Consider the following 14,116-nt stretch of genomic DNA (forward strand, 5'->3'; position numbering starts at 1 on the left):
TCTTAATTTTAAAACTATTTTTTTTTAAATTTATAAAGCAGATTAATATCAATCGTTGATCTCAAATTGAACGCTTGATATTAAATCAGTTTTTTTTTTATTACGGTTAGAAATCGGACGGCTCGTATTAAAGAGCCGTGGGATCGAACGGACTGTGGGAAGCCAACGATCACTGCTCGTAGGTCATTCACTCTGACAATGTGTCGGCTGACGCGTCCCACGCATGCGTGAGGGGCATGCGCCTGACATCACACCCCTCGTGCTGAAGGGCTGGCAATCACGGCTTGGCCCTCAGGCTCCCACCCTCACTCGGGCTGCCCAACGCTGGAGCCGAACCCACCGGCCCTCGGGCCCTTTCCTCTCGCCTGTCCCCGAGCAAGGTCCAACGGTGGACTTGCTCTAAATCTTGTATTAGGACCAAAATACCCATACGTTCTCAAACGAGACTCTTCTGATTGTTAGCGCCGGCGAGACGTAACCAGAAATATCCAACTCGAAGCTCACACTTGTCTGCGATTCTTCAAAATCCAAAAATGTCTTCTTCTTCGCTGTTGCAGACTTCGATCTCGTCCTCTTCCTCCGCTTTCTTCGCCAACCACAACTTCACATTCAATTCCAGGTATCAATTTTCCCGCTTTCGTGTCCTTTTTCCCTCCAATTTTCTCAGCCGCCAAACACATTTTATCTCTCACAGCTCACGTTGTTGTCACTGTTTTGCAGAGCTCGGAGTGTCTCGCTTCCAGCAAAACACGTTGGCATCTGCAAATGCGTCGCCACTCCGCAGGCAGAGAAGACCGGTCTCTCTCGCTCTCTCTCTCTCTCTCTCTCTCTCTCTCTCTGTTTCCTTTTTCTCTGAATTTATTGATTCAATTTAGTTTTTAACCTAACAAGTCTCTCTTTTTTGAATGTTTAATGTGAAGAATACAAAACCCAGGTGTCCCGGAATGCCAACATAGCCAAACTTCAAGCTGGGTATCTCTTTCCAGAGGTTTGTGATGATCTTTCACTTGCTGGGTTTACTGGGTTTGGGGTTTAGTGTTGAGTTTCCTAGCTGGGTCTCTCAAATATGGCATTGCCCTTTTCATTTGCTTGTTCAAATGTTACCGTATCGATTTACCTAATCAGCATCTCTAATATGATCCTGAATAAAATGTTGGGTTTTTACATAATCAAGAAAAGCTAGTCATTGAGTTACTCCAGTGGCTAAATGTTAATGCTTTTTGTGGTTTTTACGTATTTTTTGGCATATGCTGCTGTACTCTATTCATATATCGATTGCTGTTTCCCGGTTGATTTGTGATTTTACATTACATTGATTGTATAGGTTGCTAGAAGAAGAGTGGCGCACTTGAAGAAGTACCCTGATGCACAAGTGATTAGCCTTGGGATTGGTGACACCACTGAGCCCATTCCAGAAGTTATAACCTCTGCAATGGCAAAGGTACCTTTTATTGTTATTTGTTTATTATTGTGGTATCCCAGCCTGGTGGAAGAAAAGAAGGGAACTATAAAGTCCCGATTAACTGAATGGATCCTGAATTAATCACCTAGGCGCAGGTTTATCAATAACCCCGGCACTGTTTATAAGGGTGTGGGGCGAGAAAGTTAGGGTTTGATTAACTTGTCTTTAGAAAAACTAGATAGAATGCATTCACTCTGGTGTTCTTTAATTATTGAAATTCTCCTATTGCTTTCACTGTTCCATTAATAAGAGCAAAGTTGTTTTTCGGTTGATTGTATGTATGGTTGCAACAGAAACAGCATACATGTTTGTAAATGTGTAAAATTATTCAAATGCTGATCAAGGAATGGAGCTAACAGAATATAATCATAACGCTACTTTCAAACTACCACAACAGGACCACCACAAATAAATATTTCCTCCTTAAATGGTTGTTGATGTTAGTTTCTTTTGTGTTCCTATTTCTATGTAAAACTTTCCTGCTTACTTTTGTTTCTTTGAGGGAGATTAACTTCAACATAACCAACCTGAACGTTAATGTGAAAGTACTCAAAGAATAAACCCCGCCCCCTCTCCTTTTTTTTAGATTCTTGACTTTTTATTATTATATGATTCATTTAGCTTTTGTTCTGCTAGCCAACTAATCCAAGTTCGTTGTTAGCGTAAACTGAGCTTGTTTTGGTTGAAGCAATCAAGTAGCCAACCTTTTGATTGAGGCAAACCAAGTAATATAGTATAGTGGCTGGCAATTATTCTCAGATCACATACAGTAGATTATCTTGTTCTCATATGTTATCCTTTGAAAATATAGGCTCTTAATCCACATCAAGAAAAGTTATTTTCTGTGAAAAGTCAATATATTTATTTTTGTGGTATATTAGCCAGGCATTATGAGCATCTTTATGTCAAGAATTTATACCCATTCTAATTATGCATTATAAGTGTATTACCTTGAAAAAAAAATGACAATGTGTAGCACGTTCATCAGTTTTTATGTCTTTCTAAATCCATATTGTTTCTGATTTGCAGAGAGCACATGCTTTGTCTACCCTAGAGGGTTACAGTGGTTATGGACCTGAACAAGGTGAAAAGGTATTTGGCCTTCTCATTAGGTTTGCTAGTTGACGAGTTTTTAAGTTCTTCTATGCAAATATATCCTCCCATATAAATAACATATAAATATTAGTGATAATGAAGACTAAGACAAATTGTTAATCTGTTCAGCCACTAAGAGCTGCAATTGCTTCTGCATTTTATGACAACCTTGGCATAGAGGAAGATGACATCTTTGTTTCTGATGGTGCAAAATGTGACATATCCCGCCTTCAGGTTTCATACTTTCTACGTATCGTGATTTTTATTTTTCCTATGTACCTTGCTTTTATATTTTTCATGTGCTTATACGGGGTTTGCCTTGTTTCTACCGTGGTAGGTTGTTTTTGGGTCTAATGTCACAATAGCAGTGCAAGATCCATCTTATCCGGTAATTCTTGTTCTTATTCTTTAGTTGCCTGTTTATCTTGTCCTGTCTCATCTCTCTTGCTATTATTGTTATGTTCGGTAGGATTTTTTTCATGTTTTTAATGTACAGGATTACATTCTGTTTAAAGATTTATGGACAAAGATTGGGAAAAAGAAAGATCTATCTTCTGTTAATGTTGTGTAAGTGTTCAAGTACTGTTTAAAAATTAGGAGAATATTCTTTTCTTATTTGCAGGCTTATGTAGACTCAAGTGTTATTATGGGCCAGACTGGACAGTATCAGAAAGATGTTGAGAAGTTCGGAAATATTGAGTACATGAGGTGTACTCCTGAGAATGGATTCTTTCCTGATTTACGCACTGTTTCTCGAACAGATATCATATTTTTCTGCTCACCAAACAACCCTACTGGTTCTGCTGCAACAAGGGAGCAACTGACACAACTGGTACAGTTTGCTAAGGATAATGGGTCAATCATAGTATATGATTCAGCATACGCCCTGTATATGTCAGATGACAATCCTCGCTCAATCTTTGAAATCCCTGGAGCCAAAGAGGTAATCTATAATTTGCATATTCTCAAGGCTCTTGATTCTTTGTTTTATTGAAATCTAGTTCATGTTAGACTCTTATATCTATACAACAACAACAACAAAGCCTTTTCCCACTAAGTGGGGTCGGCTATATGAATCCTAGAACGCCATTGCGCTCGGTTTTGTGTCATGTCCTCCGTTAGATCCAAGTACTCTAAGTCTTTTCTTAGAGTCTCTTCCAAAGTTGTCCTAGGTCTTCCTCTACCCCTTCGGCCCTGAACCTCTGTCCCGTAGTCACATCTTCGAACCGGAGCGTCAGTCGGCCTTCTTTGCACATGTTCAAAATCACCGGAGCCGATTTTCTCTCATATTTCCTACAATTTCGGCTACTCCTACTTTACCTCGGATATCCTCATTCCCAATCTTATCCTTTCTCGTGTGCCCACACATCCCACGAAGCATCCTCATCTCCGCTACACCCATTTTGTGTACGTGTTGATGCTTCACCACCCAACATTCTGTGCCATACAACATCGCTAGCCTTATTGCCGTCCTATAAAATTTTCCCTTGAGCTTCGGTGGCCTACGACGGTCACACAACACGCCGGATGCACTCTTTCCATCCAGCTCGTATTCTATGGTTGAGATCTCCATCTAATTCTCCGTTCTCTTGCAAGATAGATCCTAGGTAGCGAAAACGATTGCTTTTTGTGATCTTCGCTAGATTGCTCCGGTCATTAGTGTGGATAAGTATATAAATGGATAGAGATAGGAAAGCAAACACAAGATGTACGTGGTTCACCCAGATTGGCTACGTCCACGGAATAGAAGAGTTCTCATTAATTGTGAAGGGTTTACACAAGTACATAGGTTCAAGCTCTCATTTAGTGAGTACAAGTGAATGATTTAGTACAAATGACATTAGGAAATATTGTGGGAGAATGATCTCGTAGTCACGAAACTTCTAAGTATCGGAGTGTGGTGTCGTCTTGACTTGCCTTATCTGTCTCATAGGTAGATGTGGCATCTTCTCTGGAAGTACTCTTCCTCCATCCAGGGGTGGTATCTTTAACTGGTGGAGATGCACAAGATAATGTATCAATTTCACTTGAAGCTTACTTGTAGTTTCAGGCTTGGTCAAGCGCGATACAAACCATGTAGTAGGAGTCCCCCAAGTCGCCGAGCTAGGGGGTCTGCTGAAAGAGGTGACAGACAAGGTAAGCAATCAGAGCTCCGACTGATTGTTCACCTTCTCCCCATCTTGCAGCAGCATGAAGGATAAAGAGAAGAAAAATGAGAAGAGATGATATGAGATACTTTTGCTTTTGAAGAAGTAACTTTCCACAGGCTTATTCTTGAACTGAGCTAGAGGGTTTTCTGGTTTCCTCCAGAGTATAAGGCCGACTGAAGAATTTGAGGGTCAAAACAAGTCCATCAAATCTAGAGTACGTTCCACCCTGCTGATATGGGATACTTTTGCTTTTGACAGAGTAATGAATGTATCGGCACGTGTGCTGTTACGCTTGTCTCCACATGCTTCCTTGTATCCTTCGCACTTGCCCTATCTGTTCCTCAAGCAGATGCGGAATCTTCCCTGGAAACATAAGATGTTGAAGATGAGTACTCGAGAGCAATGCCAGGTAAGTAATCAGGTAAGGGGTTCCAGGCAGTCAGTTCCTGGCTGGAAGCTTGATTCCAAGTGCTGACTGATTGCTCTCTTTCTCCTTGTCTTGCAGGTAAAAACAAGGCCAAAAGAAAAGACAGGGAAAAAGCATGATATGGGATACTCTTGCTTTTAACCCTGATGATATGAGATATTCTTGCTCTAGTATAGCTTGTTTGCAGAGGTATTATCGGGGGGAAAGAAAGCTGAATATTTCGAAAGGCTTCGTTGGGAGTGCCCTCTCAGATATGATGAAGGGTTGAGCATTTTTGCAGGTCTGCCTGTCCGTTGGGGATGGAGGTCGACATATATAGGAGTCTCCCTAACAACAAGTAGTAATGCTATTCCTTTACCCTGCTTGGTCATAGCACAGTAGTGGGAGCTGCCAGTTTCACATGTTTTAACTCTGTCAGAGCACTTTGAAAAAGTGGTCTGTGGTATCTGGCTCTCGAGATTCGGAGAACGATGCCTCTTCGATTTTTGAGAAAGCAATCATGCTGGGGGTATGACTCTCGAGATTCGGAGAGCAGTGTCTCTTCGATTTTTGAGGAAGTAATCATGTTGGGAGTCTGGCTCTCGAGATTCGGAGGGCGGTGCCTCTTCGATTTTGGAGCAAGCAATCTTGTTGGGAGTGTTGTCTCGAATGTGAGTAAAGGTTGGGCATGTTTGCTAGTCTACCTTGCCACGAAGCACAAAGGTTGACACACAGGGACTTTCCAATTATCCAGCAATGGTACTGTTCCTTTACCCTCTCTTCGATTTTGAGAAAGTAGTCATGTTGGGAGTCTGGCTCTCGAGATTCGGAGGACGGTGCCTCTTCGATTTTGGAGCAAGCAATCTTATTGGGAGTGTTTTCTCGAATGTGAGTAAAGGTTGGGCATGTTTGCTAGTCTACCTTGCCACGAAGCACAAAGGTTGACACACAGGGACTTTCCAATTATCCAGCAGTGGTACTGTTCCTTTACAGTTGTGGGTAATAATATGGTAGCTAGACCTTCAAAATTTATGTGTCTAAACTTTTGTTAGTGCTGTTTCTTTGCTATTCTTTTACCTTTCTTGGTCAGAGCGATGTAGTGGGAGCTGCAAGCTTCACGTGCTCAACTTTGGCAGAGAACTTTGGCAAAGTTATTTGTGGTACCCATGAGCTATTGTTGCGTGTGGGAAGTGGGTGATTGAACAGTAAGATTCATGTGCTTTCTACTTCACCAGAAGTCTTCGACAGAATGCCCATAATTTCTGCAAAGCTGAGTGTGCGTGTGACAGGTGCTGACAAGGCTAGAAAAGTAGGTGCCTCTTCGATTTCTGAGATCGGCCCTCGTGGTCTTTGAGCAGCCCAGCTTTTGAGAAAGCGAGCGCCTCTTCGATTGATTCGGAGAACGATGCCTCATCGATTTTTGAGAAAGCAATCATGCTGGGGGTCTGGCTCTCGAGATTCGGGGAGCAGTGTCTCTTCGATTTTTGAGAAAGTAATCATGTTGGGAGTCTGGCTCTCGAGATTCGGAGGGCGGTGCCTCTTCGATTTTGGAGTAAGCAATCTTGTTGGGAGTGTTTTCTCGAATGTGAGTAAAGGTTGGGCATGTTTGCTAGTCTACCTTGCCACGAAGCACAGAGGTTGACACACATGGACTTTCCAATTATCCAGCAATGGTACTGTTCCTTTACCCTCTCTTCGATTTTTAAGAAAGTAGTCATGTTGGGAGTCTGGCTCTCGAGATTCGGAGGACGGTGCCTCTTCGATTTTGGAGCAAGCAATCTTATTGGGAGTGTTTTCTCGAATGTGAGTAAAGGTTGGGCATGTTTGCTAGTCTACCTTGCCACGAAGCACAGAGGTTGACACACAGGGACTTTCCAATTATCCAGCAGTGGTACTGTTCCTTTACCCTTGTGGGTAATAATATGGTAGCTAGACCTTCAAAATTTATGGGTCTAAACTTTGTTAGTGCTGTTTCTTTGCTATTCTTTTACCCTTCTTGGTCAGAGCGATGTAGTGGGAGCTGCAAGCTTCACGTGCTCAACTTTGGCAGAGAACTTTGGCAAAGTTATCTGTGGTACCCATGAGCTATTGTTGCGTGTGGGAAGTGGGTGATTGAACAGTAAGATTCATGTGTTTTCTACTTCCCCAGAAGTCTTTGACAGAATGCCCATAATTTCCGCAAAACTGAGTGTGCGTGTGACAGGTGCTGACAAGGCTGGAAAAGGCTGGAAAAGTAGGTGCCTCTTCGATTTCTGAGATCGGCCCTCGTGGTCTCTGGGGAGCCCAGCTTTTGAGAAAGCGAGCGCCTCTTCGATTTTTGAGATCGGCCTTCGTGGTCTTTGAGCAGCCCAACTTTTGAGAAAGCAAACACCTCTTCGATTTCTGAGATCAACCCTCGTGATCTCTAAGCAGCCCAGCTTTTGAGAAAGCAAACGCCTCTTCGATTTCTAAGCAGGCGCCTCTTCGATTTCTGAAGCTTCGTCGAGTGCAGATTTTTATAGGGGCTGGCATTAAGTTCCAAAGCACACTTGAATCTCCACCAGTAGAAGCTTCATTCTTGCACTTCTAAGATCTTGATTTGTCCGACCTCTTCTCTCTTCAACACCTTTGAAAATGTCTGGCCCCTCCGACCGTCGTTTTGACTTGAACCTTGTTGAAGAGGCAGCCCCGCCTTCTCCAGACAACATATGGCGCCCATCCTTCGTCTCCCCTACTGGTCCTCTTACCGTTGGGGATTCCGTGATGAAGAATGATATGACCGCTGCGGTGGTGGCCAGGAACCTTCTCACTCCCAAAGATAACAGACTACTTTCCAAACGGTCTGATGAGTTAGCTGTTAAGGATTCGCTGGCTCTCAGTGTTCAGTGTGCAGGTTCTGTGTCTAATATGGCCCAACGCCTATTTGCTCGAACCCGCCAAGTTGAATCATTGGCGGCTGAAGTGATGAGTCTCAAACAGGAGATTAGAGGGCTCAAGCATGAGAATAAACAGTTGCACCGGCTCGCACATGACTATGCTACAAACATGAAGAGGAAGCTTGACCAGATGAAGGAAACTGATGGTCAGGTTTTACTTGATCATCAGAGATTTGTGGGTTTGTTCCAAAGGCATTTATTGCCTTCGTCTTCTGGGGCTGTACCGCGTAATGAAGCTCCAAATGATCAACCTCTGATGCCTCCTCCTTCTAGGGTTCTGTCCAGTACTGAGGCTCCAAATGATCCCCCTCCGGTGCCTTCTCTTTCTGGGGCTCTACCGACTGCTGAGACTTCTCCAAAACAACCTTTGTGAAGGCTCCCTCTTGTGTGCTTATTTTGACTCATGTATATGTACATATTTGTAGCTTATCGGGGATATCAATAAATAAGTTTTCCTTCATTTCAACGTATTGTGTTAAATACACCAAAGCCTTCTTCGCTAAGTTCTTTGAATTTTCTTTTGTTAAAGCTTGTATGTTGAAGCTTTCTGAGTGGAGCATGTAGGTTGGGGTAGTGTTCCCTTAATTTCCCGAGTGAGGAAAACTTCTCAGTTGGAGACTTGGAAAATCCAAGTCACTGAGTGGGATCGGCTATATGAATCTTAGAACGCCATTGTGCTCGATCCTGTGTCATGTCCTTCGTTAGATCTAAGTACTCTAGGTCTTTTCTTAGAGTCTCTTCCAAAGTTTTCCTAGGTCTTCCTCTACCCCTTCGGCCCTGAACCTCTGTCCCATAGTCGCATCTTCTAATCGGAACGTCGGTAGGCCTTCTTTGCACATGTCCAAACCACCGTAACCGATTTTCTCTCATCTTTCCTTCAATTTCGGCTACTCCTACTTTACCCCGGATATCCTCATTCCTAATCTTATCCTTTCTCGTGTGCCCACACATCCAACGAAGCATCCTCATCTCCGCTACACCCATTTTGTGTACGTGTTGATGTTTCACCGCCCAACATTCTGTGCCATACAGCATCGCCGGCCTTATTGCCGTCCTATAAAATTTTCCCTTGAGCTTCAGTGGCATACGGCGGTCACACAACACGCCGGATGCACTCTTCCACTTCATCCATCCAGCTTGTATTCTATGGTTGAGATCTCCATCTAATTCTCCGTTCTTTTGCAAGATAGATCCTAGGTAACGAAAACGGTCGCTCTTTGGTATTTCTTGATCTCCGATCCTCACCCCTAACTCGTTTTGGCCTCCATTTGCACTGAACTTGCACTCCATATATTCTGTCTTTGATCGGCTTAGGCGAAGACCTTTAGATTCCAACACTTCTCTCCAAAGGTTAAGCTTTGCATTTACCCCTTCCTGAGTTTCATCTATCAACACTATATCGTCTGCGAAAAGCATACACCAAGGAATATCATCTTGAATATGTCGTGTTAACTCATCCATTACCAACGCAAAAAGGTAAGGACTTAAGGATGAGCCTTGATGTAATCCTACAGTTATGGGAAAGCTTTCGGTTTGTCCTTCATGAGTTCTTACGGCAGTCTTTGCTCCTTCATACATATCCTTTATAGCTTGGATATATGCTACTCGTACTCCTTTCTTCTCTAAAATCCTCCAAAGAATGTCTCTTGGGACCCTATCATACGCTTTTTCCAAATCTATAAAGACCATGTGTAAATCCTTTTTCCCATCTCTATATCTTTCCATCAATCTTCGTAAGAGATAGATTGCCTCCATGGTTGAGCGCCCTGGCATGAACCCGAATTGGTTGTCCGAAACCCGTGTCTCTTGCCTCAATCTATGCTCAATGACTCTCTCCCAGAGCTTCATTGTATGACTCATTAGCTTAATACCCCTATAGTTCATGCAATTTTGTACGTCGCCCTTATTCTTGTAGATAGGCACCAAAGTGCTCATTCGCCACTCATTTGGCATCTTCTTCGTTTTCAAAATCCTATTGAAAAGGTCAGTGAGCCATGTTATACCTGTCTCTCCCAAAAGTTTCCACACTTCGATTGGTATATCGTCTGGGCCTATTGCTTTTTTATGCTTCATCTTCTTCAAAGCTACAACCACTTCTTCCTTCCGGATTCGACGATAAAAAGAGTAGTTTCTACACTCTTCTGAGTTACTCAACTCCCCTAAAGAAGCACTCATTTCATGTCCTTCATTGAAAAGATTATGAAAATAACCTCTCCATCTGTCTTTAACCGCGTTCTCTGTAGCAAGAACCTTTCCATCCTCATCCTTGATGCACCTCACTTGGTTTAGGTCCCTTGTCTTCTTTTCCCTTGCTCTAGATAGTTTATAGATATCCAACTCTCCTTCTTTGGTATCTAGTCGTTTATACATATCGTCGTAAGCCGCTAACTTAGCTTCTCTGACAGCTTTCTTCGCCTCTTGCTTCGCTTTTCTATACCTTTCACCATTTTCATCAGTCCTCTCCTTGTATAAGGCTTTACAACATTCCTTCTTAGCCTTCACCTTTGTTTGTACCTCCTCATTCCACCACCAAGATTCCTTTTGGTGTGGGGCAAAGCCCTTGGACTCTCCTAATACCTCTTTTGCTACTTTTCGGATACAACTAGCCATGGAATCCCACATTTGGCTAGCTTCCCCCTCTCTATCCCACACACATTGGGTGATTACCTTCTCTTTGAAAATGGCTTGTTTTTCTTCTTTTAGATTCCACCATCTAGTCCTTGGGCACTTCCAAGTCTTGTTCTTTTGTCTTACTCTTTTGATATGTACATCCATCACCAACAAGCGATGTTGATTAGCCACGCTCTCTCCTGGTATAACTTTGCAATCCTTACAAGTTATACGATCCCCTTTCCTCATTAGAAGAAAATCTATTTGTGTTTTTGACGACCCACTCTTGTAGGTGATCACATGTTCTTCTCTCTTCTTAAAGAAGGTGTTGGCTAAGAAGAGATCATATGCCATTGCAAAATCCAAGATAGCTTCCCCATCCTCGTTTCTCTCCCCAAAACCATGGCCACCATGAAAACCTCCATAGTTGCCTGTCTCCCTGCCCACGTGTCCATTTAAATCTCCTCCTATAAATAACTTCTCCGTCTGAGCAATTCCTTGCACCAAGTCTCCAAGATCTTCCCAAAATTTCTCCTTCGAACTCGTATCCAACCCTACTTGAGGTGCGTACGCACTAATCACATTGATAAGTTCTTGTCCTATTACAATCTTGATTGCCATGATTCTATCTCCTACCCTCTTGACATCTACAACATCTTGTACCAAGGTCTTGTCCACGATGATGCCAACACCGTTTCTCGTTCTATTTGTGCCCGAATACCAAAGTTTAAACCCTGAGTTTTCTAGATCCTTTGCCTTACTACCAACCCACTTAGTTTCTTGTAGGCACATAATATTTATCCTTCTCCTCACCATAACTTCCACTACTTCCATAGATTTTCCCGTTAAGGTTCCTATATTCCACGTTCCTAAACGCATTTTGCTCTCTTGAACTCTACCCTTCTGTCCTAGCTTCTTCACCCTCCCCCGTCTAATAGGATCAAAGTACTTCTTTTGTGTGTCCCGGGTAAAGTTGATAGGAGCATATGCTCCCAAACAACTTTGAGTGGAGTCGTTCGAAAAGAAGTTTCTATGGCCCCCTTGCTCATTTAACACTGCATCCGGGTGCCGATGGAGATACAGCGACCCTTGCTCACTTATCACTGTGCTCAGGCCACACAGCGCGCCACTTACGGGTGACGCCCTAGTTTTAGCGCGATTTTGTTCTGGATTCATTTTCATAAGGATTCGACGTGATCATGGAGTGCCGGCTGTCGACTACCTGACGCCCTCCCCCTCCTCCTTTATCCGGGCTTGGGACCGGCCATGTAAGACATAGGCGGAGTTTAGACTCTTATATCTATGAATATGCAAAATCTAATACATGTATTGTGTTTCTGTTTGGCCATTGCAGGTTGCACTTGAGACATCATCGTTCAGTAAGTATGCTGGATTCACAGGAGTTCGTTTGGGGTGGACTGTTGTTCCAAAGCAGTTGCTCTTTTCAGATGGATTCCTTGTTGCCAAGGACTTCAACCGCATCGTTAGTACTTGCTTTAATGGTGCATCCAATATATCACAAGCTGGTGGTCTTGCTTGCCTTTCACCAGAAGGCCTTAAGGTGTGTTCTTATGTGTCTTGATTCATTGGTAAAGTTTCAAATTTGAAATCCGCCTGCATTTGTTACAAGCTATGGTTACATTTGTTTGATATCTACTTCGTGTAGGCCATGCGCGAGGTGATTGGTTTCTACAAAGAAAACACAGAAATAATAGTGGAGACATTTGAATCTCTTGGCTTTAAGGTGTACGGAGGGAAGAACGCACCCTATGTGTGGGTGCACTTCCCTGGCCGAAGCTCATGGGATGTATTCAGCGAGATTCTTGAGAAGACTCATGTGGTCACCACACCTGGGAGTGGTTTTGGATTTGGGGGTGAAGGTTTCATCAGGGTTAGTGCGTTTGGCCACAGGAGTAATGTATTAGAAGCCTGCAAAAGATTCAAGCAATTATACAAGTAATCGAGAGATTAGCATCCGCCTCGTCAGATTAGCATCCGCTGTCTACTATATTTAGTCCGAAGATAAAATCGACAGTGGCCTCCGTTTATGTTCAATGTTGTGTGCTAATAAGTAGAAAACTCAAGTTCAATGTCATATTGGTTTATGGATTCTCTTAGGAATGCAAAGCATGTTTTAGCTATCGCAGTAACACTATGTTTGGATGAAGAAATTTAAGATTACTGAAATTTTAAAAGGGTTTTTATCACAAATGGTCCCTGACATTGATCAAACACATCATTTTGGTCCCTGACATTAAAAATCAATAGAAATGGTCCCTGACATTGATCAAACACATCACAAATGGTCATTCCGTTAAAAACTTTTTGGGCAATTTTCAAAGCTTCGTAACTCAATCGTTTCTTAACCAAATTCGACCCATGATATATCAAAATGAAGATAGGAAAGTGTAGAACAAGATTATACCTATTTGGAAGGCCAATGGCTGCCGGAGATGGCCGGAAAATAGCCTCAAATGTGACTGGTTCGCGAAAAAATTGGAAAACTCGCCTGAAATGAGGTAAACTTTAAACATTCATAACTTCTTCAATACTCAACAAAATTGAGTGATTCAAAAATAAAAATCATACTTCTCAACGAGACAAAGAGAATGGTACCTTTATTGATTGCTAATTTACTGTGGTTTGACCGGAAAATGGCTCGAACTTGGATAACCATTTTCGAGTTAGCCAATTTCGAGTCGTTTTCCGGCTAAACTACGACGCGTTAGCCATCAAGAAAGATACCATTCTCTTATTCTCGTCGAGAAGTATGATTTTCGTTTTTGAATCACTCGATTTCGTTGATTATTGAAGAAGTTATGAATGTTTAAAGTTTACCCCATTTCAGGCGAGTTTTCCAGTTTTTTTGTTGACCAGTCACATTTGAGGCTATTTTTCAGCCATCTCCAGCAACCACTGGGCTTCCAAATAGGCCTAATCTTGTCCTACACGTTCCTATCTTCATTTTGATATATCATGGGTCAAATTTGGTTAAGAAACGATTGAGTTACGAAGCTTTGAAAATTGCCCAAAAAGTTTTTAACGGAAGGACCATTTGTGATGTGTTTGATCAATGTCAGGGACCATTTCTATTGATTTTCAATGTCAGGGACCAAAATGATGTGTTTGATCAATGTCAGGGACTATTTGTGATAAAAACCCATTTTAAAATGATGGAAATTGAAATTATGGGATTTTATTTTCTAGAATTTGTGAATTTTCTTGTTTGGAGAACAATGAAATTGAATATGTTATTTTTAAACTCTCAATTATGGAAATTGAAAAATGACACTTATTTATATGGAATTTAAATTTAAGAATTGAAAGTCCTGAATTCCAAGTTTTTTTTTTCACGCCGAATTTCTAAATTTATATGTTTATGAATCAAAATAAGGGAATTAGTGCATGTTAATTTATAAATTGATTTTTGTGGATGCAAATATCTTCCTCCTTGTTTTTGGACAAAATTGTACCTACA

General features: G+C 42.1%; 1 protein-coding gene across 1 annotated transcript; it reads left to right on the forward strand.

The window, feature by feature from the left end:
* Positions 1-274: 274 nt before the first annotated feature.
* Positions 275-12,833, forward strand: LOC126586694 (LL-diaminopimelate aminotransferase, chloroplastic-like). The gene is made up of 10 exons (XM_050251622.1): positions 275-619; positions 721-797; positions 921-988; positions 1,325-1,441; positions 2,492-2,554; positions 2,687-2,791; positions 2,895-2,945; positions 3,180-3,500; positions 11,993-12,199; positions 12,305-12,833. The coding sequence occupies exons 1-10, from the start codon at positions 534-536 to the stop codon at positions 12,596-12,598; spliced, it is 1,389 nt and encodes a 462-aa protein (XP_050107579.1). The 5' UTR covers positions 275-533; the 3' UTR covers positions 12,599-12,833.
* The last annotated feature ends 1,283 nt before the right edge of the window (positions 12,834-14,116 follow it).

The sequence above is a fragment of the Malus sylvestris genome, chromosome 10 (assembly GCF_916048215.2).
Source record: "Malus sylvestris chromosome 10, drMalSylv7.2, whole genome shotgun sequence".
Taxonomy (NCBI): Eukaryota; Viridiplantae; Streptophyta; class Magnoliopsida; order Rosales; family Rosaceae; genus Malus; species Malus sylvestris.